Source organism: Fomitopsis serialis (genome assembly GCF_022376445.1).
Source record: "Fomitopsis serialis strain Sig1Antser10 chromosome Unknown B0H18scaffold_455, whole genome shotgun sequence".
NCBI lineage: Eukaryota > Fungi > Basidiomycota > Agaricomycetes > Polyporales > Fomitopsidaceae > Fomitopsis > Fomitopsis serialis.
Genome location: NW_025955415.1, coordinates 1 through 21,794, shown reverse-complemented (window position 1 = coordinate 21,794; position 21,794 = coordinate 1). Strand labels below are relative to the sequence as shown.

Below are 21,794 nucleotides of genomic sequence, written 5' to 3'. Positions count from 1 at the left end.
TGACGAGGTGCGACTCGGAAAGTATATCGGCGGCAAGGATCTCGGAGAGACGTCGACCATGCGTCGTCGCTGGTCCCACCTGGGGACAGCCACGGTTCGTATGGCCCGGGGCCGTACGTCGGCACTTGGGACATGTATACAGGAAACAATCAAGGACTCGATGTCGCTGCTCGTTGTTGCACCCCAGGAAGCACACGGTTCTATTGTCGATGAGGGCTCGTGCTGCTTTGGGGACGAGGTTGTCACGGGTCACGTCCCTTCCGGGGTACACAAGGTTCGTGGGGTCGTGCACGTCAGGATCGTTGTGTGCGAGGAGCTCCGGGAATCGGGTGTGCTCCAATGTCTCGAGAGCCGCGGTGAGCGCACCGACAGCGTCTCGTTCGTATGCTAAGAATTCGGCTACGATGTCCTGTCGTAAATGTCTCCTCATCGTGACCTCGGTTATTGTGTCGTACACGCAGACTAGTGCGTCGAGGGTGTCGTGTTGTTCCGCGTTTGTGAGGGGAATCTCGACAGGAGGGTAGGCGAGGTCGATGAGCTGCGTGTCGGGGTCCAGGAACAGGTGCTGAACCATCCTCCAGTTTACGCGGGTATCGGGGGCTTCCTGCAACTCAGGCCGTTCAGAGAAGAGTCGACAAGTTTCGGCGAGGAGGGGAGTGGGGAGGATGGGAGATGGAGTGCGGGCGATGGCAAAGCGAGACATGTCGAGTGGAACGAAGAGACGATGAAGGTTCAGAGGACTGGAAATGGGTTATTGTCTTCGTGGTTGAAGTCGATGCGGACGACTCCAATGCGATGCTTTGTCTTATACTCCAAGAGGAGATCATCTGATGTTCCGGTTAGGTTCCGTTCCAGTATCCATTCGTTGGCTGACGAAGGATAACCGCGCCATGACACATAGTACTGCCTCCGGCTGGAGCTTCCACGGTGATTGATAATCTGCTCCACTTCGTATTCTTCTTCTCCGTCGATAAGGTCAGGTGGTGGCATCGTGTGATTGGGACCGTGAGTGTCCATCGTTCTATATGGGGAAAGAAGACTGGCGTGGAAGACGGGATGGATTCGCCATTGCTTTGGTAGCGCTAGTCTGTAGACTCCGCGTCCCATGACTTCCGTGATTGCAGGTGGTCCTTCCCGTTTAGGCGATAGTTTCTGGGATGGATAAGGAGATGAAGGTTCTTCGAGTCTAGCCAGACCTTCTGTCCTTTCTGAAACGTCGGTGATCCCTTGCGGATACGGTCTTCTACATGCGTTGTGCGAGTTCCATCGTGGCTTCGGCTTCTTTCCGACTTGTTGCAGGTTGTTGAGTCGTTCTTCAACTGAGGGAATGTTCGTGGGTTCGTGAACGGCTGGGATGGACGAGGTTCGTATCCCATCATTGCGTAGAACGGGGACATCTTGATCGTAGAATGCTTCCTAGAGTTATGTGCAACTCGGCGTCGGGAAGCATTGATGCCCAGGTTTCAGGATTGTTCGCGCAGAGGATACGAAGGTAGACTCGAGCTCTTGATTTGCTCGTTCCGTTTGTCCGTCCGTCTGAGGGTGGTACGCCGTAGAGATTCGTTGGTCAATCTGAAGGATTTTGCACAGTTCTCGCATGACTCTAGACGCGAACTGGGGTCCTCGTCAGAGATCATGTGATCTGGGAGTCCAAATCGTCGGTAAACCGTGTCGTGTAGCATGCGAGCAGTGTCTGCGGCGTCTTCAGATTCGGTGCAAGGCGTATAAATTACCCCCTTCGTAGAGTCGTGGTCCACAACGACTAAGCAAGAGTCGTATCCCTCCGGAGTGGCGGAAGGTGTGTGATGTAGTCCATGTAATCGTCGACATAGGGCGGGTGGGAAGCGAAGCGGGGATGGGTAGAGCGGGACCTTCGTGGGATGCGTGTTCGGTTTCATCTGCTGGCAGGGTGCGCATCCTTTGACGTATTCCGAGATCGAGTGTGTCATTCCAGGCCACCAGTAGCCTCGTTGTACGAGAACTTTGGTGCCGTCGATACCGGGTGTCCTGCTGCAGGAAGATCGTGGTGCAACGAATGATGCGTCTTCGTAGATTTCATCCGGAGGAACATATACTTTGCCCGGTACCAGACAAGTTGTCCATCAGTTGCCCAGTCTTCGAGTGACGTGCGCGCGGCGGTGGTCCCTTTCCGAGGAGCGCATCAAGTGCCTCCCGAATCATGGGGTCTACGTCGTGGGCGGCGGTGATCTGGTCCTTCAGTGTGATATTGACGGCTCGAGCGAAGACGGAGGATGGTAGCATGACCAGTTCATCATTGTCTTCAGATCCGTCGTCGTGATCGTGTCGTCGTGAAAGAGCATCTGCAACAGTCATCTGAGATCCTGGGACGTGTTGCAGTTCGTAGTCGTATTCGGAAAGTTGAAGGAGCCATCGTGCCTGTCGTCGATTAAGCTTTTGGGCTTTCTTCCAGTACGTGAGGTTGCGATGATCGGATCGAATGGCCAACGTGTGTGGGGAACCGAGCAAGTACTGCTGCCATGCGTCAAGACCGCGTATGATCGCTAGCAGTTCGCGGTCATAGATTTCATAGTTCCGTTCGGCGGGGTTCAAGGATTGCGAAAAGAAACTGCACGGGTGCAGTTCATCATTGGCGTCCTTTTGCAATAGTGCACCGCCGACTGCAAACTTCGAGGAATCGCATTCGAGAATGAACGGTTTGGCTTCGTCTGGCATGATGAGGACCGGAGCTTTGGTAAACTCATCTTTCAGGTCCTCGAATGCTGTCTGTTGTTCCGCGTTCCAGTGCCAGGTGACGTTCTTCTTAGTGAGATCGACGAGCGGGCGCACTCGGTCAGAGAAGTGGTGGATAAACTTCCTGTAAAAGTTGGCAAATCCGACGAAGGATCGTACATGTTTGACACATGTCGGGACAGGCCAGTGCGTGATGCCGTTAACTTTGATCGGGTCCATGCCTATGTGTCCGGGTCGGATGATCATGCCTAAGAATTCCACTTCTTCTACTCGAAGAAACATTTCTCGGGTTTGAGATAGAGGTCGTGTTCCTTCAGGCGTGCAATGACTCGTCGTGTTCGTTCATGGTGATCGTCGAGGTTGGCCGAGTAGATGAGGATGTCGTCCATATAAATCACCATCCAACCTTCTTCAAGCATGTCGGCGAAGATGACATTCATCATTCGCTGGAAGGTGGACGGCGAGTTGCATAGGCCAAAGAACATGACCGTAGGTTCAAAGAGTCGAGGAGGACCGCCATCTGTACCGGGTACTGCGAACGCAGCTTTCCATTCGTCTCCCTCTTTTACACGGACGTTGTTGTAGCCAGCGCGAAGATCCATCTTGGTAAAGATCTTTGCGTGCTTGAATTTGTCCATGAGATCTGAGATGAGGGGGAGAGGATAGCGATCCTTGACCGTGTTTTCGTTCAGCTTCCGGTAGTCCTGACAGGGTCTCCAAGTGCCATCCTTCTTTGCGACGAAGAAGAACGGGCTTGCCATCGGAGATTTAGACGGTCTGATATACCCTTTGGATTCGTTTTCCTTGATGAACTTATCAAGTTCTACCCGCTGCGCTGGATTCAGAGGGTAGATCTGTGTTTTAAGCTCCGTGAAATCCGGTTTCAGGTTGATCTCGTGGTCATATTCCGTATGCTCAGGGAGTCGAGCTGCCGTGCCTTTGTCAAAGACCGACAGGAACTCGTGAAGGTATTCGGGTACCATTTCCTTCAGGTCCTTCGGTTTATCGTCCTTGTGACTGGCGGCGGCTAACTCGGTAGCGGTAGTTACGTGACCAATAGAAAACGCGGATGGGATGATCCTTCCAGTCGTGGTACGGATGAAGCGATTGACGGAGTGCGGGGAGGATGTGCTCGTGTCCGGGACGTGTTCCTGGGTGAGGGGAACTTCCTGTGATGTCGTCATGTATACCATGGGTTCTCCTTTGACGTAGGACATCAGCACTTCGTCATGCGCTACGTCCGTCATCATGGCTCGAAGTTCAACTTCTGGGTCGAAGTCCTCTTCTATAGTCTCGGGAGTGGCGTCAGGAATGGTTTCGTGTGCGAAGTCTGGATCGGGAATTTCTTCTATCGTGGCGTGCAGGGGTTCTGGTTTAGTGGTACGGATAGCGGGTTCAGCTTGTTGGAGCTGGGCTTGCGTCGGTGGGTCGGGGAATCGGAAGATGCTTTTCTTCCAGTCGATACGTGGGTTCTCCCTCTTCAACCAGTTGTAACCAAGGATTAAGTCCTGCTTGCCGATGCTGGCGACATATGCGGTGGTTACGCGCATGGTGTCGTTCCATCGGTAGCGTAGGAAGACTTTCTCTTCGATGGTTTTGACTTGGTTAGGGGTCCCGTCTACGTTGAAAACGGGGATTGGTCGTCGTAGTCGTTTGGTTCCTAGTCGTAGTCGGATGACTAGGCGGGGTGTATGAATACTGCCATGGCTCCACTGTCCACAAGAGCATTCACTTCGGTGTCGGCGTCTTTTCCTCTCACGAATACGGGTAGGTGCAAAGATTCTGATTCTTCTATGCCGTATTGTACATGTGAGACGGTAAAGTTCGTGGGTTCGCACTGCGCTGAGTCGTGGAACCCTCCTAAAAATCCGCTCCAAGCTGCTCGAAGATGGATTGCTTCTCCTCGGCCTTCAGTTCTGCGAAGAGCTCGCGGATCGTCTTTGATCGCGGGCCGGGGGAGGTGCGGTGTATTGTGCGGGACGATAAGCAGCCGGCTGTGGTACCTTGCCATTGCGATGGTCAATGGAGCGGTGACCCTTCTGGTGACACACGAAGCAGAGGCCTTCCTTCATGTGTCGGTCTCGGTCCGCCTGGGACATGCGGTTGGACGTGGTAGCGTCGATGTCCATAGGCTCGTCGAGTCGACCACTAGTCCTGGGTGCTTGTCCGCCATGGGGTCGATCGACGTACTCGCCATAGGAGGCGTGTTTCTGGGCGACGTCATACCAGTCCGACATCTTCTCCATCGTCCTGTCTGTTCCAAGCATCTTTCGAAGAAGCTCGGGTCGAACCGCGCGGCGGAAACGGTTGGAGAGCAGGTTGTAGTCGTTGGCAACCCTGGTAGCTCCTGTTCCGGTAGCGTCCCGGAATTTGGCTCGTGCCGCAGCCGTTTTGAATTTATGCACAAACTCGTGTGTCGACATCTTTCCTTGAGTGAGATTGTCGAAATCGGTGATGGCCTTGTCGAGGTGCTCGTAAATGGGGAATGACGATGTGAGAGCGGTGACAAAGTCCTCCAGGTCGGGTACATGACCTGGTTGCTTGCGCGCTTCTCATTCTGTTCCTCGTAGAACAGAGTACGCCATCCTTTGGCCTTTCCGTCGAGTTTGGAGACCGCGTAAGCGATCTTTCGTTGGTCGTCAGTGTTTGTGTTCTTCGTGGCCGCGAAGTAGTTCTCGAGGTCGTTGAGGAAGCGAGTTAAGTCCAGAGGATCGCCTTTGAAGGCTTCCGGACTAGTGACCTCAAGCTTATCTCCTCGTTCTACACTTCGAGCCTTCAGCTCCAGTAACTCCTGCTTCAGAGCCTGGAATTCTGCAGAGGAAACGGACATCGGTGGTTCGGGTGATGGGAAACGATAGGGAAAGGTGTCGGGTTCGGTTCTGGTTTCTTCGTCGACAGGAGTCAACGATATGGGTTCGATCGGTGCGGGAGTTCGTTCCGGACGTTTCTCAAGCGTACGGGTAGAAGTCGATGGTTCAAGTTCGAGGGACGGGGTTCGGGAGAGGGATCGTTTCAACCCAGCGATATGGGCTTTCGCTTTCGCGAATCGTGGTTGTTTCAAAAAGAACTGGGTAGTTCTCTTTTCGTCGTCGACGTTGGAACGGAAGTTCGTCCAAACGTATGTCTGGTGTTTGTTCGAGAATTCGGCGTGGACGGGTTCGGTACGTCCTTTCGCGGTGATATCAAATCGGAGGAGTTCGTCGTCCCAGAAAAGGGTTTCTTCTGCGCCTAGGCCTGGTAGGTTGAGTCGGCCAGGGTCGAGGATCGGATGGCGCGTGATGGTGGTTTCGGCGGACTCGAGGATTCGAGCCCGTTCGGGAGGTTGGGTTCTCTACACCTGAGAAGGTGGAGATGGAAGAAGAGTTCGACCTTATGTTACGCGAAGCTAGGCGAGTGGAACACTACAAGCCACAAGCTTGCAAGGTTACTAACTTCAAGGAAGAGTTCTGTATCTTAGACCTAGGAAGGACGCAAGTCCCTTCGTCCTAGTCGAGTTCCGAAGCGGTAGCGGTATGAGAAAGCTAGCGTCGATTGCTAACCAGGTCGAACTGAAGAGTCCGACCTCTACTGTACAGGTATATATACAAACGAATGAGTCTGAGTCAAGGCGTACAGTAAGCATGAGTCAAGATATGTCATCGCTGACGAAGGAATCGGTAATCATGACGAAGAAAAGAGTCAGCAGGGTTCAGCTATCACATGATAGTCCGGGTGCGGTATGGTACATAACCGGTCCTCATGCACGTGAGGTGGTTAGAGATAACAAGTAAAAGAAAATGAAAATGTACGTAGTATGGCGACTTGTAACAAATATCCTTCTTATCATTGGCCACAAAATCTGTTAATAAGATTTGAAATCCTGTTCTATGATCATTGTTTACTATCTTTCTTCAATACTTCAAGGCCATAAGATTCAAAACCAAATCACTATCATTCTCAACAGAAAGTTCAAGCAAGGATTGACAATCAGGACTTCAAGTTCTGGTTTTGTATCTTTCTGTAATCATTAGAGTCAAATTGATTGCTAGTATGTCTCATATACTTATTGAATCATTGAGGTGTTGAACTTCCGACTTTCCAGTGTTATCTTATCTTATCAGTTATGTACATATATGGACTTGTGTTCTGCGATGTAGTATTACATACATTCTTTTGATGGACTCTGTCTGGACTCATCTTGTGACTCGCTCCAGACCGATCTACACTGTTCCAGACTTATTCTGGATCATTCCACTCCCTTCCGGCATGTTCCATGACCTTCCAGTACATTCCTTGATCACATGGACGCTTATGCATATCCCTATCTCTGGAGTTAAGGCTTACTCATTTCCCTAAAACTCGGACTTAGTGATTACTGATCTGCTTACTGATGTAGCATGTGATCAGTCCCAGACATGTATATATACTGGGGTAATTCTCCCCTAATGGATAACGATCTCTCCTCTCTTCTGCCTGCCTAGCATCAGAGTCTTCCCTCTGGGATAGGTCTGTTCACTCCACTCTACTGTCCTTCACTTCCACTGGCCTAACAAGCTCTTCTAAACCTCTTTCACTTCAACATGAGGCAGAAAGACACATGTATGACAGCAATCAAATGATTTCAAAGCTCTCATCAATCCTTTTCCAATCTTTTACTAAGAAGGAGAGCAAAGATATTTTCAATCATTTTGAAGATCATTCTCAGATGAAATACACAAAAATTGTTTGGCCTCTTGTTTACAATCTTTCACATGAAAATATCGCAATTTTCGTCCAGTGTCGTGCTTTCCAAACATGGCAAACTGGTTGAACGTGCGGCGCTGCATCAAGCAACCCACTGTCTGGACTCTGCATGTCTGCCCACCTCTGTCCATTTGTTGTATTTGCATTGTTCAGCACAGGTGAGCTTGGCTACGCACACCGCGTGCCTTTTGACTAACAAAAGCGGCGGAATCTGTGCCCACCCACTAACAATCGGCCCGCCTTAGAAATAGTACATGCCCATCACACTCCCCGGGCCATCACTATCCATTCCAGTATTCAGTACTTCAGTATCCATCGGCAGTAAGTACGTATTACGAGAATGACTGGGACGGCCCGAGGAACTTTGGGGAACACCAAGTGAGCTGCAGCCGTCACATCCATCTAACATCCATCTGCGCGTCTTGCTGGGACTCACTGCGGCCATAACTTTCATGTCCCGATTCACATTCATAGCCTGGTCTCTGCAACGTAACTGCGGCGTGTTCCGTCGTGAGCGCGGCTTGCCAGACGAGGCGGCGTTACAGAATGCTCCAGTACTAGTGCCATGAGATGGGAGGATGATGCCACCAAAGCACGCCGTACCGTGACGGCAGAACTTCCCTCGTAGCCTGCGAGTCTGCGCCGATGGTCGGCTGTAAGGAGAAACGGCCCTTTGTGTGTTACGACGTTCCTAATCAGCTTCACCATGCTTGTAAGTCCCCGCTTGCATCCCATCTGAACTGTGCACACGCAGTGATACCTGACTTGTAACTGACACGTCTCTCTTCAGCAGCACTACTCGCTCGAGCGTGATATTTCCTGCGGTAGCAAAGAACGGCTGTGTACGAGGTTTCTCTGGCTGAATGACTCACCTTGCCTCCACCCGCTGTGGTGTATCGCAGGGTGTCCTTGCGCATGGTGGGTTGTATTCTCCATTGTGGAACGACTTAGACTTGGCATTCTTGACGACAGAAATCGTCCATAGCAGTGCCGGCCGGATGGTGCGTACACATCCACGTATTTTGCCTCGCTGCCATTCTTTGGAAGGCAATCGTCGAAGGTACTTACAGAGTCTGAATCCAACCCCGTCCATTGTCGGGCTTAATCGGCTAGTCGACGCGATGGTCTGGTTTCAAGGTGTCATGCACAATGTCGTGATAATTGTCTTTCCTTCTGAATCGCCGCTCGAACCAACCAGGATGCACCCCGATAGACAAGCGACTGTCTTGGGCTCCCGCAGGCCTCAGGCTCCGGCCTCGAATCAATCGCGCGCGTCGCCCAACGCTCTGGCATAAATATCGGCTGCTGCCGAGCGCTAACGTGACATGAGTCGTAAGGAAGAAGTTAGAACGACCACAAGGAAGATTGCGAATATCGCATTGATCACAGGGTTGGTCTTGCGTGGCGCATCCTTGTTTGTGTGGGGTTTGTGTGGGGGCCCCAGTTCTCAAGTTGACTCACGACCGCCACGACTTCCACGACGGTCATTACGAGACGCACTGGCAGCTTCCGGCATGGACGACCAGACTCGGACGCTCGAGCCTGTGGCGAAGGAAAGGGTTGTGCAGGTAAAGCTAGATATAGAACATGCGGAGGTGAAGGATGACCCACGGAAGTGGTCAAAGAGCCGTAAAGTGAGTGTAATCCACTTCATCGCATGTAACAAGCGCTTTTACCTTCGTCCGGGCAGTACATCTTGGTTGCTATGATATCGGCGGCATGCATGATCAATGGATTGGGCGCGAGCATATACAATCGTATGTGTTTGACAAGGCTTCTGTAACCGGTGGTTAACTCGTCTGTTTTTTCGCCAGCCGCAATCGTACAGATAGAGTCTGACCTGCACGCGACCGCCACCCAATTTAGTTTGACCCTTTCCCTGTTCGTGATTATTCAGGGAGGATTCCCCATACTATGGAGCTCAATCAGTGAGATTCATGGGCGAAAGGTAGGTCTGACTGTTCGCCGTAAGCAAGTGTCTCATACCTGTCTAGGTTGTATACCTAGCGTCTATCACCCTATGCATGGTGGGATGCATCGTAGCAGCCACGTCAAAGACAATCGATGTACTCATCGGCATGCGTTGTCTCCAGGCTGCCGGGTAAGCACATCGATCTATGTAGCAACACGCGTCAGTCTAATGCAACCTTGCCATTCATGCAGATCCAGTGCCGTTTTGAACATCGGAGCCGCGACGTTAGCCGATCTTTACGAGCCTGCTGAGCGCGGCACGATGATGGGAATATACTTGTGGTGTGTACCGATTGGCTCTTCGTGGGCCGTATACCGTCGTCACTGGACATAATGTGCTGCAGCGCCCCTTTGCTCGGGCCCTCCCTCGGTCCGATCCTAGGGGGTGTGCTGACCCAGGCGTTCAACTGGCGCGCAACGTTTTGGTTCCTCGCCATTTTCACCGGCTTGTGTGTTCTCTCCTTTGCCTTCTTCCGGGATACTTTTCGGAAAGAACGCAGTCTTGCGTACCAGAACGTGCTCAAGCGCGTTCTCGAGCAAGAAGCAAAGAAGACGACGAGGGATGCTGGGAAGCAAGTTGTCTCCGAGAAGGACACAAGCGATGCGCGCATCACGGTTGTACCAACTGATAATAATAGCTCCAATGAAACGGAGGCTGATGCAAAACTCGGCGAGGATGGTGTTGGTCGAGACGTTGAGGGACAGAGCACATTGCCTGCCTCCGAAATACCAGCAGCTGTCAAAGAGGCCCGACTCTCCTTGAAAGATGTCAACCCGATTGGCCCGATGATCCGTATTTTTCAACGGCGGAACAATGTCGTCCTCTTCATTGCCTCAGGTGAGCTATCTGTCTAGACATGTCCTCGACCCCCGTTGAAATGTCCATTGACACTGCAGCCTTCATCTTTGCCTTCAACATCACCATCACATATACCGCATCGCGGACCTTGGCCAGTCAGTATCACTATGATGCACTCGATATTGGATTCGTCCTGTTGGCATATGGAATGGGTACGTTCCATTAACGCGATCTCGGGGTCATGGCTAAGCTGCCTAAGGCTGCCTGTTTGGTAGCGTGCTCGGGGGTCGGTATTCGGACCATGTCTTCACCAAGCTAAGGGCCAAACACGAAGGGAAGAGTCAACCGGAGGCACGCGCTCTGTACAGTGTCCACACCCGATGGGCGGTCCATGCTTATTTCATTGCCTCTTCTGTAGATGCGTCTCCGGAGTACCATGGTGCCTATGCTGTTCTTCCCACCTTCCGTCATAGCATATGGCTGGGTGTGCGAAAAACATGTCCATATATCAGCCGTCTGTGTGATGCTGTTTCTCGCAGGCTTCTTCCAAATGTATTTCGCACTCTTGATCCTTGGAACGCGGAGTGACTCAGTTATCCTTTGGCCTTTAGATCCATCTACACGAGTATGCTGGCCTACGTTGTAGATTCCAATGTCGGCCGCTCTTCGGCCGCTGTAGCCTGCAACAGTCTCTTCCGTGGGACGTTAGCCTTCGTTGCTACCGAGGTTGCCGTTCCACTGCAGGTGCGTATCTCGGTCCTCGTGCAAGCCAACTCGAGGCCGAGGCGATTTGCACGATGCTGATTTTTCATGCGTAGGACTCCATAGGTGACGGCGGGCTGTACTCACTGTGGGGCGGCCTGACCTTCCTCTGCGAGTTGCTGATCCTCCTCGTATGGTGGAAAGGAGGGCGATGGCGGGAGAGGGCGATATAAAAAGAGGCTCGCAAAACTGGGCGCAACGACCATGCGTAGATGTGTAGACCACCGACAGCCTTTCCTCCCTCGTAAGTAGGTAATTCTGGGTGCTCCCTGCACAGTAAACGTACCGACGGGACTCAACTGGACTGCAAACGAAGCCTTGTAGATATGTTCTGCCGTCTTCCATGATAGAAGCCCCATCCTTTCTCGTTCGGAATGCCAGATATATAGTGCGCTGCGGGAGATGGGACATGAGACCGCTATGTAATGTACTGCAAATATGCACTGGCAAGAGTCGCGTTTCTGAGATCATCGATCACGCGCCACTCGCGTCTACCGACGGTCACTACCGTGTTGCCTCCGAGTGCGTACCACAAAGTAGTTGGGTGACGGATTCTCTCCTCCTGCTTCTGAATCTCTCTCTTCCTCGGAACAGGCACAAGCACAGCACAGGCACAAACCGAACACGCAACCCCTTCGCAGACCACACGAACAAACATTGACTGGCCGTCATCACTTGGCACCTCGCAAAGCAGCCATGGAGAGTACGATTGCGGCCCTTACGAAGTATCAGGTGAAGAATTTCTTTTCAGCAAGCAATCGTCCCACGCAAGACCAATGCGACCGGTACGCTGCAAAGGCGACGGGCGAGCAGCCCATGGCCACGCCTGTCCAGGGCGGCAGCAGCTACACTGTCGTCGGAGCAGAATTCGTCGTACAGTTCCGGGCCGAGAATGCCCCCCTCGACCTGGAGTTCCTCCGTCATGTCGAGAGGGCCTACGCGGGCTTCGTGCCCTGGCACACAGACTCGGGCAAACTGGGGAACCTCCACGTCTACATGATGCGAAACGTGGGAGGCGTCTCCATGTACCTGGCCCGGGACAGTCTATACGCTAACAATTGCTACCTCTTACGCCAAACACTGCTTGACTTCGCTCGGTGAGTCTGTCTGTCACTCCGACAGAATGCATATCGAGAAGGAACTCCAACTGACACACGCCAACCCAGTTTCTTCGCCTCGGCATGGCATAACACACCTATGGCGATGCCAGTGCCAGACCGCAAATGGCTGTACTCAGAGTATTTGTCCGACCTGAAGCAGCTCTCGACGGGACTGCCGAAGCGCTTCTGTCCGGTGCTCAACGGGCTCATCGAACGCCTCCCGTACCTCTTAGCCCTCGACTGGCCTCTTGTGGCCAACCACATCGACCTGCTAGAGAACAACATCCACGCGGACACCCAGACGGGCACCTTGGCGGGCGTTGTCGACTGGGCGGGCGCACAAGTCGGCTCGTTTGGCATATCGCTCGGCGGCGTCGAGAACATCCTGGGGATCGCCAAGACAGACTTCTCCCACGAGTACCACGCCAACCACCACGAGCTCCGAGAACTGTTCTACAAGGAGCTGTACCTAGTCATTTGGGGAGGTCCCGCGTCTGCCGAGAACAGGCAGCGCCTCGAAGACGCCAGACTGATCGGCCTCTGTTTCCTGAATGGCTGGCGGTACGAGGGCGGGACGCGGGCCCCTGCCCGGGAGGGGGATGCGAGCTTGTGCCATCTTCACTGTGTTCTCGAGGCCACCTGTGACGGGTACTGAGGGAGGAGCAAGGGCCGCGGAGGTGCGTTGGAATAAGACATGGCGCTGAATACTACCTTTCCTCACCTTGCGCCTGTATCCGCTTACAGCCCCGTCGAATCAGGAAATGTTGCTCGCGGCCCATCCTTCACGGCACGACGTACGGTTTGCCGTCGTCCGGGATCGTGCCGTGCTTCTTGATGTACGCCACGAGGTTATCCTGGTACGTCTGCTCGTTGTCGTTCTTTAGGCGGCGCCCGACGAAGTAGGGATCGTGGCTCTTGTCGCGGAGCAACTCTGTCGACGAGCTCTTGGAGCATCTACTCGCGCGAGAAGAGCGACGCGTTCGCGGGCGTGTGCGCGACGTACATGCCCTGCGCGTAGTTCGAGGCACAGATCGCGATGGGGATGGGCAGCCCGAGGGATGCGAGTGCGAATGATACTGACCCTCATTACATTACACTGTGTGCTTTCTTATCAGACCCGCAGATCATAACACACAATGGTAACAATGCGGCTATATGAGGAGCGATTCTTCTGGTTCTCGCTCGGGACTGGTGAGATGGGGTCTACAAACCGTCCTAAATCGCCGAAAACACGGCCTCCAAGTATGCCTTCAACCCGTCCACTCCGAACACAATCGCACCGACCACGCCGTCAGGTCGAATGGCGACTATTGTGGGGCGATCCGGAGACACGCCATACGCGCTGAATGCGTGACCCTCCTTGTCTACAACAGTAATGTCAGCGCTGGCTTCTGGGGAGGCTTGGGCCGTGTCTCGAGGATAAGCCATTACGGTCTTCAGGCTGCCAGCAGGGTAGCGCCTCAGCTCCTCGAGGACGGGCTGCATGGCACTGGAGTCGGAGGTGAAGAGGAGCACAGTGTGATACACTGGACGGAAGATGCGGAAGAGGGATAGTGACTCCTGCTTGTCTCCAGACATGGAGACCAATCCCGGGGCATCCGGAGCACGATCGCCCGCGCGCAGGTCACCGCCCGTCTCACCGCCGTAGACGTTGGCGGGCTCCTTGGGCTTCTCCGGGGCACGCCCGTCCACGACAATGGAGCTCCAGCGATAGTTGACGCCGAGCTGTTTGAGCTGCCTGTCGCGCTTCCACGCTGCGTCGTCGGTGTCGTCAGGCGTGGAGGTCTCGAGCGCATTCAGGAGCGTAGTGCTCTGTTCCAACATGGCGGCGATCACCGGGAGGCGCTCTTCGGTGTAGGTATTGAGGAGATCCGGGGACGCCCAACCCTTCTCGACGAGTGCGAGTTTCCAGGCAAGGTTGAACTGTCATCTCATGAAATACGAGGAACTTGTACAGTATGAGGTATAGCTCACCGAGTCTTGCACGCTGGAATTCAACCCCTGGCCTCCGGTCGGACTGTGCACATGAGCTGCGTCTGGATGGATTGTTAGGTCAATCATGACGGGGAAGATTTGTAGCGGAGGACGCACCTCCGGCAATGAACCCCCGACCTTCCTGGAACTTGTTCGCCATACGGATATTCGCGCTTTCGTCAAGCAACGTCAGTGAACAGTGTGCCGTCCGTCTCGCGGGTACGCACCGAGCGTCTGCCATCCACTGGAGCTGTCCAAACTGCAGGTCCTGCCTGTCTGTGGCGGCGCGAATCGTCTTCAAGATTTCTTCCCTGCCCGATGCGAGCCTCTCGTGGTCAATCTGGCCACTGAGCACAACATAGAACGAGTTCGGATTCTCCGTCGGGAGTATCATGCAGCTGCAAAGGACGATACACGTGAGGCCTCACGAGTTGTCATCGCGGAACGTACAATAATGTAGACATATTGCCCCACAGATGCCAATACTGGACGTGTCGACGTTAGGAAACGTCAGTCACGGTGAATGAATGGCCACAGCTGGGACGTACGTCACGGTCCAAACCAAATATCTCGATTTCGCTCACCAGGTTATGTCGAGCGCGGGTTTCTCCCTGGAAAGTGAGGCCGAGCTTCTTTCGAGTAACTCCTGTACGACGTCAATATAGTATCGATGCCAGTGCTCGTCTGGCTGCACACGAGTTCGGTGACTGACCTCTGCCGCCATCAGTTCCGACGAGGAAGTGACAAGTGACGGTTTCCGTCTTCTCAATCTCACCGTCTTTCTTGACGATGTGTGCGACGACGTGGTCTGTGTGCTGCTCGAAGTCACGCAATGCGGTCCCCAGTTCGACAGAGCAGTCGTACTTTGCGAGGTGCGCTCGCAGGATCGCTTCGCTGTTTTCCTGACCCAGATGAACACCGTTTGGCTGTAAACAGCCGGAGGGTGAGCTATCTATACATGTCGCGATCAGAAACACAACGCACAATGGGCGTCGAAGGAGTCGGTTCGTCATATTCTACTATATTGATCGTCTTCAGGGGCTCCACGCCACCGGGCAGCTTGTACACACGGCGCTGCCTCGGCGGGTCGATGGCCTTGGCAAGAATGTCGTCCACAACACCGAGATAGTTGAAGATTTCCAGAGTACGAGGCTGTTAAGAGCGCACATTGCAGTGTATCAGCAAAATCCGGCGCGCAATGAACACGGCTTACTTGTATGCTCATACCGCGCTGGCCAGGGCGGTAGAAAGGCTCCTTGTCAATGATGCGAACTTTCACGCCGTTCTGTATGAGGGCGAGCGCAAGTACCAGGCCTGCAGGGCCCGCACCAGCCTGCAAACATCAGCGATCAGTGATACCAGGGACGGATGACCATGACAGTAGTACAAGATCGCTTACAATAAGGATTGGGACGTCTACGTTCATACCCGTTGTAGCGACCTTGGACTCAGGCTTGTGCATGCCAGTCTCGTGTTGACTCTCCCAGTGTTTCGTTCATGGCTCGGGCCCACCACTTCTTATATGCTCGCCGGGTCTGAGTCCGTGCTCTTCGCCGATCTTGCTTGTCGCCGCTCCTGAGCCGCAACAGACATGCTATACGTACACTATACACCTGGACCCTCGATCCGATGCTACAAGATACTGTCAGATACACCGCAGTAATCAAGGTTCCCTTCCATCGCCGACGAGCGAGAGGAAGGCTGGCCAGTAGTAGTCTTTATGGCCTCGACGCTCTTACTGCGGGGCGTAGAATGGCGTCGCTGCTCTCGGATAGGTTCAGGTAGGCCGATGTGAAGGTTTCTGCGCAGGCGATAGCCTCTCGGACGAAGGGTTCAGTTTGAAACTCGTGAGTCTTCATGGGCTGGATTCGAAGCAGAATTCCCTTCGATGAGAATAAGGCATGCCAAAGGTGGATCAGCTCGTACACGATACGACGGTGGATCGTTGAATTTGCACTCTGTGGCCATTGGCACTCAGTAACCAGTTGCAGCCCGGAACAGAGAAAGTCGTACATACCCAGCATCCTGACATATCCCTGCCCGAGACCCTGCACGCCGCCATGGGTGCCAACGCACCTGGCCTGCGTTTCTCTTTGGTCTTGGTGAAGCTTCCAAGCGCACAGCTGTCACCGATAACAGCATCCCGACCAGAAGTCTAGCCATCGGCGTTTGAACACTATTAACATTTCACCTCATGGCTCGCCGTGTCTTAGTCTTCCTACCTAGTGTAGGCTTTTGCATTTGTTCGATATGCAGGTAATCGGGCTCTTTGCGCGACAGCTCTGGTAACGGTTGTCCAGACGTCTGATCGTTCCTATGTTGGCTCGCAGCGTTGCCTGGCACACGAGAAGGGATCACCGGTATGCTCTACTCAGCATCACCTCATCTTCAGTCCAGCGAGGTTGCCAGGTCGAGCTGAGGCTTCAGCGGACTGCCAATGTAGACGACGCGATGAAATTGGTCCTGTACCCACTAGTTGTACCCGTTTTTTCGAATGGTGTTTATGGGGGCGTCAGGAACTTGTTCTCCGGAGGTTTCAGCGCAGGCTCATGTCATCCATTCCTTCAGCGTCTGATAGTCGTATATAGCGCGTTCCCAGACGCACGGCAACCTTTCAGAAAACTTGAGTACGCAATCTTGTCGTACAGCATAGGCAATACGGACCTCTGCATAAATGGGAGACAGTCTAAAGAACTATCCAGGCTGTCATGAAGGGGGCCAACAGTATAACAACTGGTTGTCCGCGCTCTAGTTTGCCATACAGTACTGTGAGCGCTATAGAGGTCAGCCAGCAAATGACATCGGTGCAAATATTCATCGTACCATCAAGTGTTCTTTTAGTGGCTCAGAGATCCTTTCATACGGACGTAAGGTATGTCTCCCTTGTGGAAGATCTCTCCGAAGCGGGACATCCCTCTCCGCTCGTACCACTCCGCCGTGGCAAGCCGCGCATCGCACCAAATGACATCGCACCCAAGGTCGCTAGCAGCTATCTCGAAGACGTGCTTCAGTAACATTGTGCCAATGTCGCGTCCTTGATGAGACGGCTCGCAGGCAAATTTGCGGAAGCGTGCTGCGACCGCGGTCGAGTAGTTTGGCTTCCTGTGTCACATCGCAAGGCAGCGGTTCTTTGAAGACAGAAATGACGGCGATTGGATGGTCGCCGTGCGGGAGGGAAGCTCCATAGTGAGAACCCTGGTTGTCCTCAGGGAGTAGGACGTGCGACACGGGATGGCTGGGCCACAGTACTGTGTGGCGAAGCGGGACCGTCTCGTCCGGCGATATTTGCTTGATTTTGACATGATCTGTTTGTGAGTAATGTCAACGTGCAAATATACGTGGATAAAATGTGTGCGTTCGAGAGCACAATGGAAACGAACATGCCTCTTTCGTCGGTAGCCAACATCATCGTCACTGTATTTTGCAGTAAAGAATGTATGGTTCTAGAACAAATAGTTGGAGAGCAGAAGGATGCAATGTGTTAGCAAAAGGAGGGTATACAGTCGCAAATGACTGGACTACTTACCGTAAACTGCAAGGTTGATACAGCCTTTCTCATCAATGACATCATGCCACGGCGTTCAGGAAGAGCTGCGGCCCGCGCTTAACCCCTCCCGCCGGCAAGCTTCGCACATTTTCCTGCCTTCCTACTACTAGCGCTTCCATTTTGTTCTGCCTGACGCGTAGAGCCCAGAGGCGATGTTACAAGGTACTTAGAGTGAGTATTGAGCGAGCTACATGAAGTCGCACAAGGTGCGCGACACGACTTGATGTGGCGCGAGCACGGCGTTGCGCGAATGGTCCAGCCTCGCAACGGTAGACTTGGCTAAACCCCACTGCTGACCCTCCTTACAAGTTTACAAGTTAAACTGTGCGCATCCAGGAATGTCGACGAGGGCTTCAATTTGGCTACGCCGGTCTGTCGACGGCTTCAAGACCATCGCTCCCGAGATTTTCGTATGTCCCTTGGACATGTCACGACTTCTCGGACACTAATCTGCTGCTGATGGTCACTTCTGGGCGGGGGCATGACATAGAGTGAGTCTATTCTCAAGTGGGCCGAATTGCAATAATCATTGTGCTTCAGATAGCTCCCAGTACCAAGTTCGCCGACGCAGCCTACTGTCGCTCAACGATGACATCCTAGGCATGGTTTTGTCGCACTTCGATTCGCGATTCGACGTGCTGCATCTATCAGTGACGTGTCGTGCAGCACAAACACTCTTCTTACCATATGTGCTGTCGGACGTGGTGATAGACCAGTGGGAACTCCCAGTTGTCCAGGGCGGCGATGAAGAGCAGCTGGCTGCATTCTGCGCCTTTATGCTCGCGGACGTTCCACATCGCATGCCCCTCCTCACATCTCTGAATCTTACAAAAGACGCTTTCAAATTCAGACCAAGCGGCTCGGAGTTCCATGAGGACAAACGCATCACGGACTATTCTGCTGCATCGCAGCTAGCCCTGGTCATCCGACTCAGCACTCACCTGCGGCAGCTCTCCATCTTCGACGCAGATGGGGTCTTCTCCGAGGTCCCCGAACTAGGAGATGCAGTTGCAGAGCTCGCGCGTCTCGATGACATACACTTTCCGATGACCTGCGATGCTACTATCGGGGTGTTCTCGCGCATGAAGAGCCGGCCCCGAAAAGTCGAATGTTATATCCTTCAATGGGATGCTGGTCTCAACAGAGGCGACGATCGGTTCTTGGGAAACTTTGCCACGTCGTTGACGACGCTCAGACTGCACCGCCATCCGGAAGTCATTCTGGCACTCGCACCGAATACGGTCTGGCCTGCTGTGGCGAACCTAGACCTGGAGAACCGCGAGCCGTTCTTCATGGACAATTGGGCCCACTTCGCTCGCGCCTTTCCCAATGTGCGCCGCCTCAAGGTGTTTGATCCCAGCTACGGCTGCGGCCCTTCTCCATCCGTCCCCGAGGCTGCGGAGCATTGGCGCAATCTCGACTTCGTCTCCATCTCTTCACCTCTCCCCGTCCGCCGACCCATCCGCCATCTCCACTACTCCGCACTGCCAAGCACAACTACGCATTCCTTGCCTGACCATCAGTACGCTGACGATACCCAAGAGTTCTTACGACAGTCTTCGCCCGTAGTCCTCAGCTGCCATGCCCAGGTAAAACTGGTTGAGTGGGTAGCCGCCGCCTCTGTGCCCTCACTCCGAGTTTTGCAACTGCAGTGCGTGCCCGCTGCGCGCGTGTCGTGCCCCGACCATATGCGGTGTGTCATAGTGCGTGCCCACCAGGTCCTACTGCATCGGGCACTGACCAGTGCCACCGATATCAGGACATGTTCTGCCCCTGCGTTACACCACTTCAACTCCGTGCCATCTCATTCGATCTGGCGTTCACCATACCGGTCGACGACGCGTCGTTGCTGCGGCATGCTGCCGCCGCCGCACGGTACGTCCCGACCCTTCACTACATCGGCATACAGCCGCTCGTCCAGGCCCTGCGTAACATCGACAAACAGCAGCATGGGAGACAACCGCAGTGGGACGTCTTCCGATACAAATGGGCCCGCGTCGTGTCGCGTCCGGAGCAGGGCAGGCCCGTCGTTGAGATGGTGCCGGAATACGCCGTGGACGCCCTCGAGCGTACGCTCTTGGCTACTCCGCGGGACTGAATGCCACCCCTCGTCACTCGCGATGGGACACGGTTCACGCCCTCGAGCTTCAAGAATCGACATTTAAGAGATACCCGCTCTCCATACCCGACCAGAGAAGCAAACCCTACCATCTTACCATTAGTACACTTCGAGGATCAAGCTGGAATCACCGTGCACCGCAACCACTCACTAGATACTGCATACAGGACCCTAATGACGCATACCGTCTACCACTCGTAATCCTGCAATGTAACTACCTTCTCCGTAATACCGTGCTCCTTCTCCCACCTGCTCTGCCACTCGGCGATCTTGTCCAGCAGAGCAGCCCACTGACTCTCCGTACGCACACCCCGCAGCCACCGAGCCTCCTCGCCCTGCTCCTGTATCCGCTTCCAGCCCCGGTTGATCAAGAAGTTCTGCTCACGGCCCATCCGCCTCCACGGCTCGACGTACGGCTTGCCGTCGTCCGGGACCGCGCCGTGCTTCTTGAGGTACGCGACGAGGTTGTCCTGGTACGTCTGCGCCTCGTTGTCGTTCTGCAGGCGGTGCCCGACGAAGTAGGGGTCGAAGCCCTTCTCGCGGAGCGCCTCCTCCCTGTCGAGGAGCTCCTGGAGCATCTGCTCGCGCGGCGGGAGGAGCGACGCGTTCGCGAGCGCGTGCGCGATGTACATGCCCTGCGCGTAGTCCGAGGGGCAGTTCGCGATGAGCACGGGCAGCCCGAGGAACGCGAGCGCGGTGGGCGGCACGGCGGGCGCGAGGCTGAAGACGTGCTGGTAGAGCGGGTAGATGTACCGCAGGTTCGTCGTGAGCTGTTGCGCGGTGGACGAGGTTTCTTGCGAGTCGCGGTCGGTGACTAGCGTGGATGCGTGCGGCGCGCTGAGGAAGGGCACGCGGAACTCGTACCCGGTCGCGAGGAAGACGGTGTCGACGCCCTCGACGACCGAGCCGTCCACGAAGACGATGGCGTCCGGCGTGAAGTACGCGATCTCCGGCTTCTCGATCACGTCGGCTCCGGGAGTGGTAGTCGCGTTCTCTTTAACGACCTGGTACGCCTATCGAGTTTTGTGAGCGCGCTGCTTCGAATCGTACGATGGCTGTCACTCACAGTTGTCAGGGTGCACACTTGGAGAGCGATGTCCCGCCCGCTTGCCCCCGTGCCGACGATGACCACCGTCTGGCCCCTGTGATACTCGGGGTCCCGGTAGTAGATGGAGTGCAAGAGCTGTCGCTTGGGCAGGCCAGGGCGTGGGTACGCGAGCCAGTCGTCGGTCCCGTTCCACTCCGGGATGTGCGGGTAGTGGTTGTGGCCGTTAGCGACGACGAGGTGGTCAAACGTGCGCTTCAGCACCACATCTTCAGTGTCTCCGTCTACCGGAGGAGAGTGCACTTCGACGTGCCAGTCACCGAAGTCGTCATGCCCGTGCCACTGGGCAGAGACGACAGTGTGATTGAGGCTAATATGCGGCCACAAGTCGAACTGGGTCGCGAAATCTGCATGATACTGGCGCACCGCGTCCCACCCCGGGTACAACTCGGTACCCGGTGGAAATGGGACATGGGGATAGGTCATGGTAGGATGTGGTGTATTTGTGTGCAGCAGGGGGTAGGTTGGCGACTCAGGAAGCTCCGGGAATTCAGTCTCAAGTCCTGGAGGGTCAGGAGCCATACCCCACCCAGACCTCTATGTTGTTCAAAGAGCACGACCTCCCAGTTCTCGTGAATGTCATTCGCGACGTCCAGGATCGTCTTGAGCGCGGCGAGCCCGCCGCTGCCGCCTCCTACGATAGCAATAGACTTCGTCGCCTCCGTCGGCGGGGCGAGAAACCCGTCGTGCCCATAGTGCTGCAGCGGCGCCTGCGGCTGAAGAGAGACCTGCTAGGCGACAGAGTGAAGTGGAGAGCGGAAGAGACGAGCTGCGCGACGAGGACGGGCACAGTGAACATGCGGTCAAGGCGGCAGCCGCACATCAGCTCCGGGCGTCCTGAAACATGTATTATAGAAGCAGACCCTCGGGATCTTCGTAACGCAAACCGTATGTATGGAGTCTGGACGTTGCCGCGGCCGGCCGCCTTGGGTGTGCGCTCTCCCAGCGGAAGCACGCCGACGAGAAGTGGTATGGCGAAATCC

At 54.5% G+C, this 21,794-nt stretch overlaps 7 protein-coding genes across 7 annotated transcripts; 3 read left to right on the top strand and 4 right to left on the bottom strand.

Moving 5' to 3' along the window:
- Positions 1-8,948: 8,948 nt before the first annotated feature.
- On the top strand, positions 8,949-11,139 carry B0H18DRAFT_895464 (major facilitator superfamily domain-containing protein; the record flags this gene model as incomplete). The annotated part of the gene is made up of 12 exons (XM_048041402.1): positions 8,949-9,068; positions 9,125-9,191; positions 9,249-9,382; positions 9,429-9,535; positions 9,598-9,687; positions 9,750-10,090; positions 10,142-10,243; positions 10,303-10,416; positions 10,464-10,566; positions 10,637-10,690; positions 10,831-10,960; positions 11,023-11,139. The coding sequence occupies 12 exons, from the start codon at positions 8,949-8,951 to the stop codon at positions 11,137-11,139; spliced, it is 1,479 nt and encodes a 492-aa protein (XP_047884586.1).
- Positions 11,140-11,662: 523 nt separating this feature from the next.
- Positions 11,663-12,721, top strand: B0H18DRAFT_1130044 (uncharacterized protein; the record flags this gene model as incomplete). The annotated part of the gene is made up of 2 exons (XM_048035449.1): positions 11,663-12,063; positions 12,133-12,721. The coding sequence occupies 2 exons, from the start codon at positions 11,663-11,665 to the stop codon at positions 12,719-12,721; spliced, it is 990 nt and encodes a 329-aa protein (XP_047884585.1).
- Positions 12,722-12,848: 127 nt separating this feature from the next.
- B0H18DRAFT_1130043 (uncharacterized protein) lies at positions 12,849-13,153 on the bottom strand (the record flags this gene model as incomplete). Its single annotated transcript, XM_048035448.1, has 2 exons — positions 12,849-13,010; positions 13,070-13,153. The coding sequence occupies 2 exons, from the start codon at positions 13,151-13,153 to the stop codon at positions 12,849-12,851; spliced, it is 246 nt and encodes an 81-aa protein (XP_047884584.1).
- Positions 13,154-13,281: 128 nt separating this feature from the next.
- Positions 13,282-15,502, bottom strand: B0H18DRAFT_1130042 (monooxygenase; the record flags this gene model as incomplete). The annotated part of the gene is made up of 10 exons (XM_048035447.1): positions 13,282-13,989; positions 14,041-14,102; positions 14,158-14,213; positions 14,268-14,438; positions 14,491-14,525; positions 14,589-14,686; positions 14,753-14,966; positions 15,025-15,192; positions 15,254-15,373; positions 15,440-15,502. The coding sequence occupies 10 exons, from the start codon at positions 15,500-15,502 to the stop codon at positions 13,282-13,284; spliced, it is 1,695 nt and encodes a 564-aa protein (XP_047884583.1).
- A 1,375-nt stretch (positions 15,503-16,877) lies between these two features.
- Positions 16,878-18,014, bottom strand: B0H18DRAFT_1089832 (GCN5-related N-acetyltransferase; the record flags this gene model as incomplete). Its single annotated transcript, XM_048032263.1, has 3 exons — positions 16,878-17,087; positions 17,152-17,345; positions 17,954-18,014. The coding sequence occupies 3 exons, from the start codon at positions 18,012-18,014 to the stop codon at positions 16,878-16,880; spliced, it is 465 nt and encodes a 154-aa protein (XP_047884582.1).
- A 64-nt stretch (positions 18,015-18,078) lies between these two features.
- B0H18DRAFT_462045 (uncharacterized protein) lies at positions 18,079-19,823 on the top strand. The gene is made up of 2 exons (XM_048038188.1): positions 18,079-19,280; positions 19,347-19,823. Exons 1-2 carry the CDS (start codon positions 18,190-18,192, stop codon positions 19,750-19,752), a joined length of 1,497 nt encoding a protein of 498 aa, XP_047884581.1. The 5' UTR covers positions 18,079-18,189; the 3' UTR covers positions 19,753-19,823.
- A 71-nt stretch (positions 19,824-19,894) lies between these two features.
- B0H18DRAFT_1130040 (FAD/NAD(P)-binding domain-containing protein) lies at positions 19,895-21,610 on the bottom strand (the record flags this gene model as incomplete). Its single annotated transcript, XM_048035446.1, has 4 exons — positions 19,895-20,719; positions 20,773-21,291; positions 21,336-21,542; positions 21,602-21,610. The coding sequence occupies 4 exons, from the start codon at positions 21,608-21,610 to the stop codon at positions 19,895-19,897; spliced, it is 1,560 nt and encodes a 519-aa protein (XP_047884580.1).
- Between the last annotated feature and the right edge of the window lie 184 nt (positions 21,611-21,794).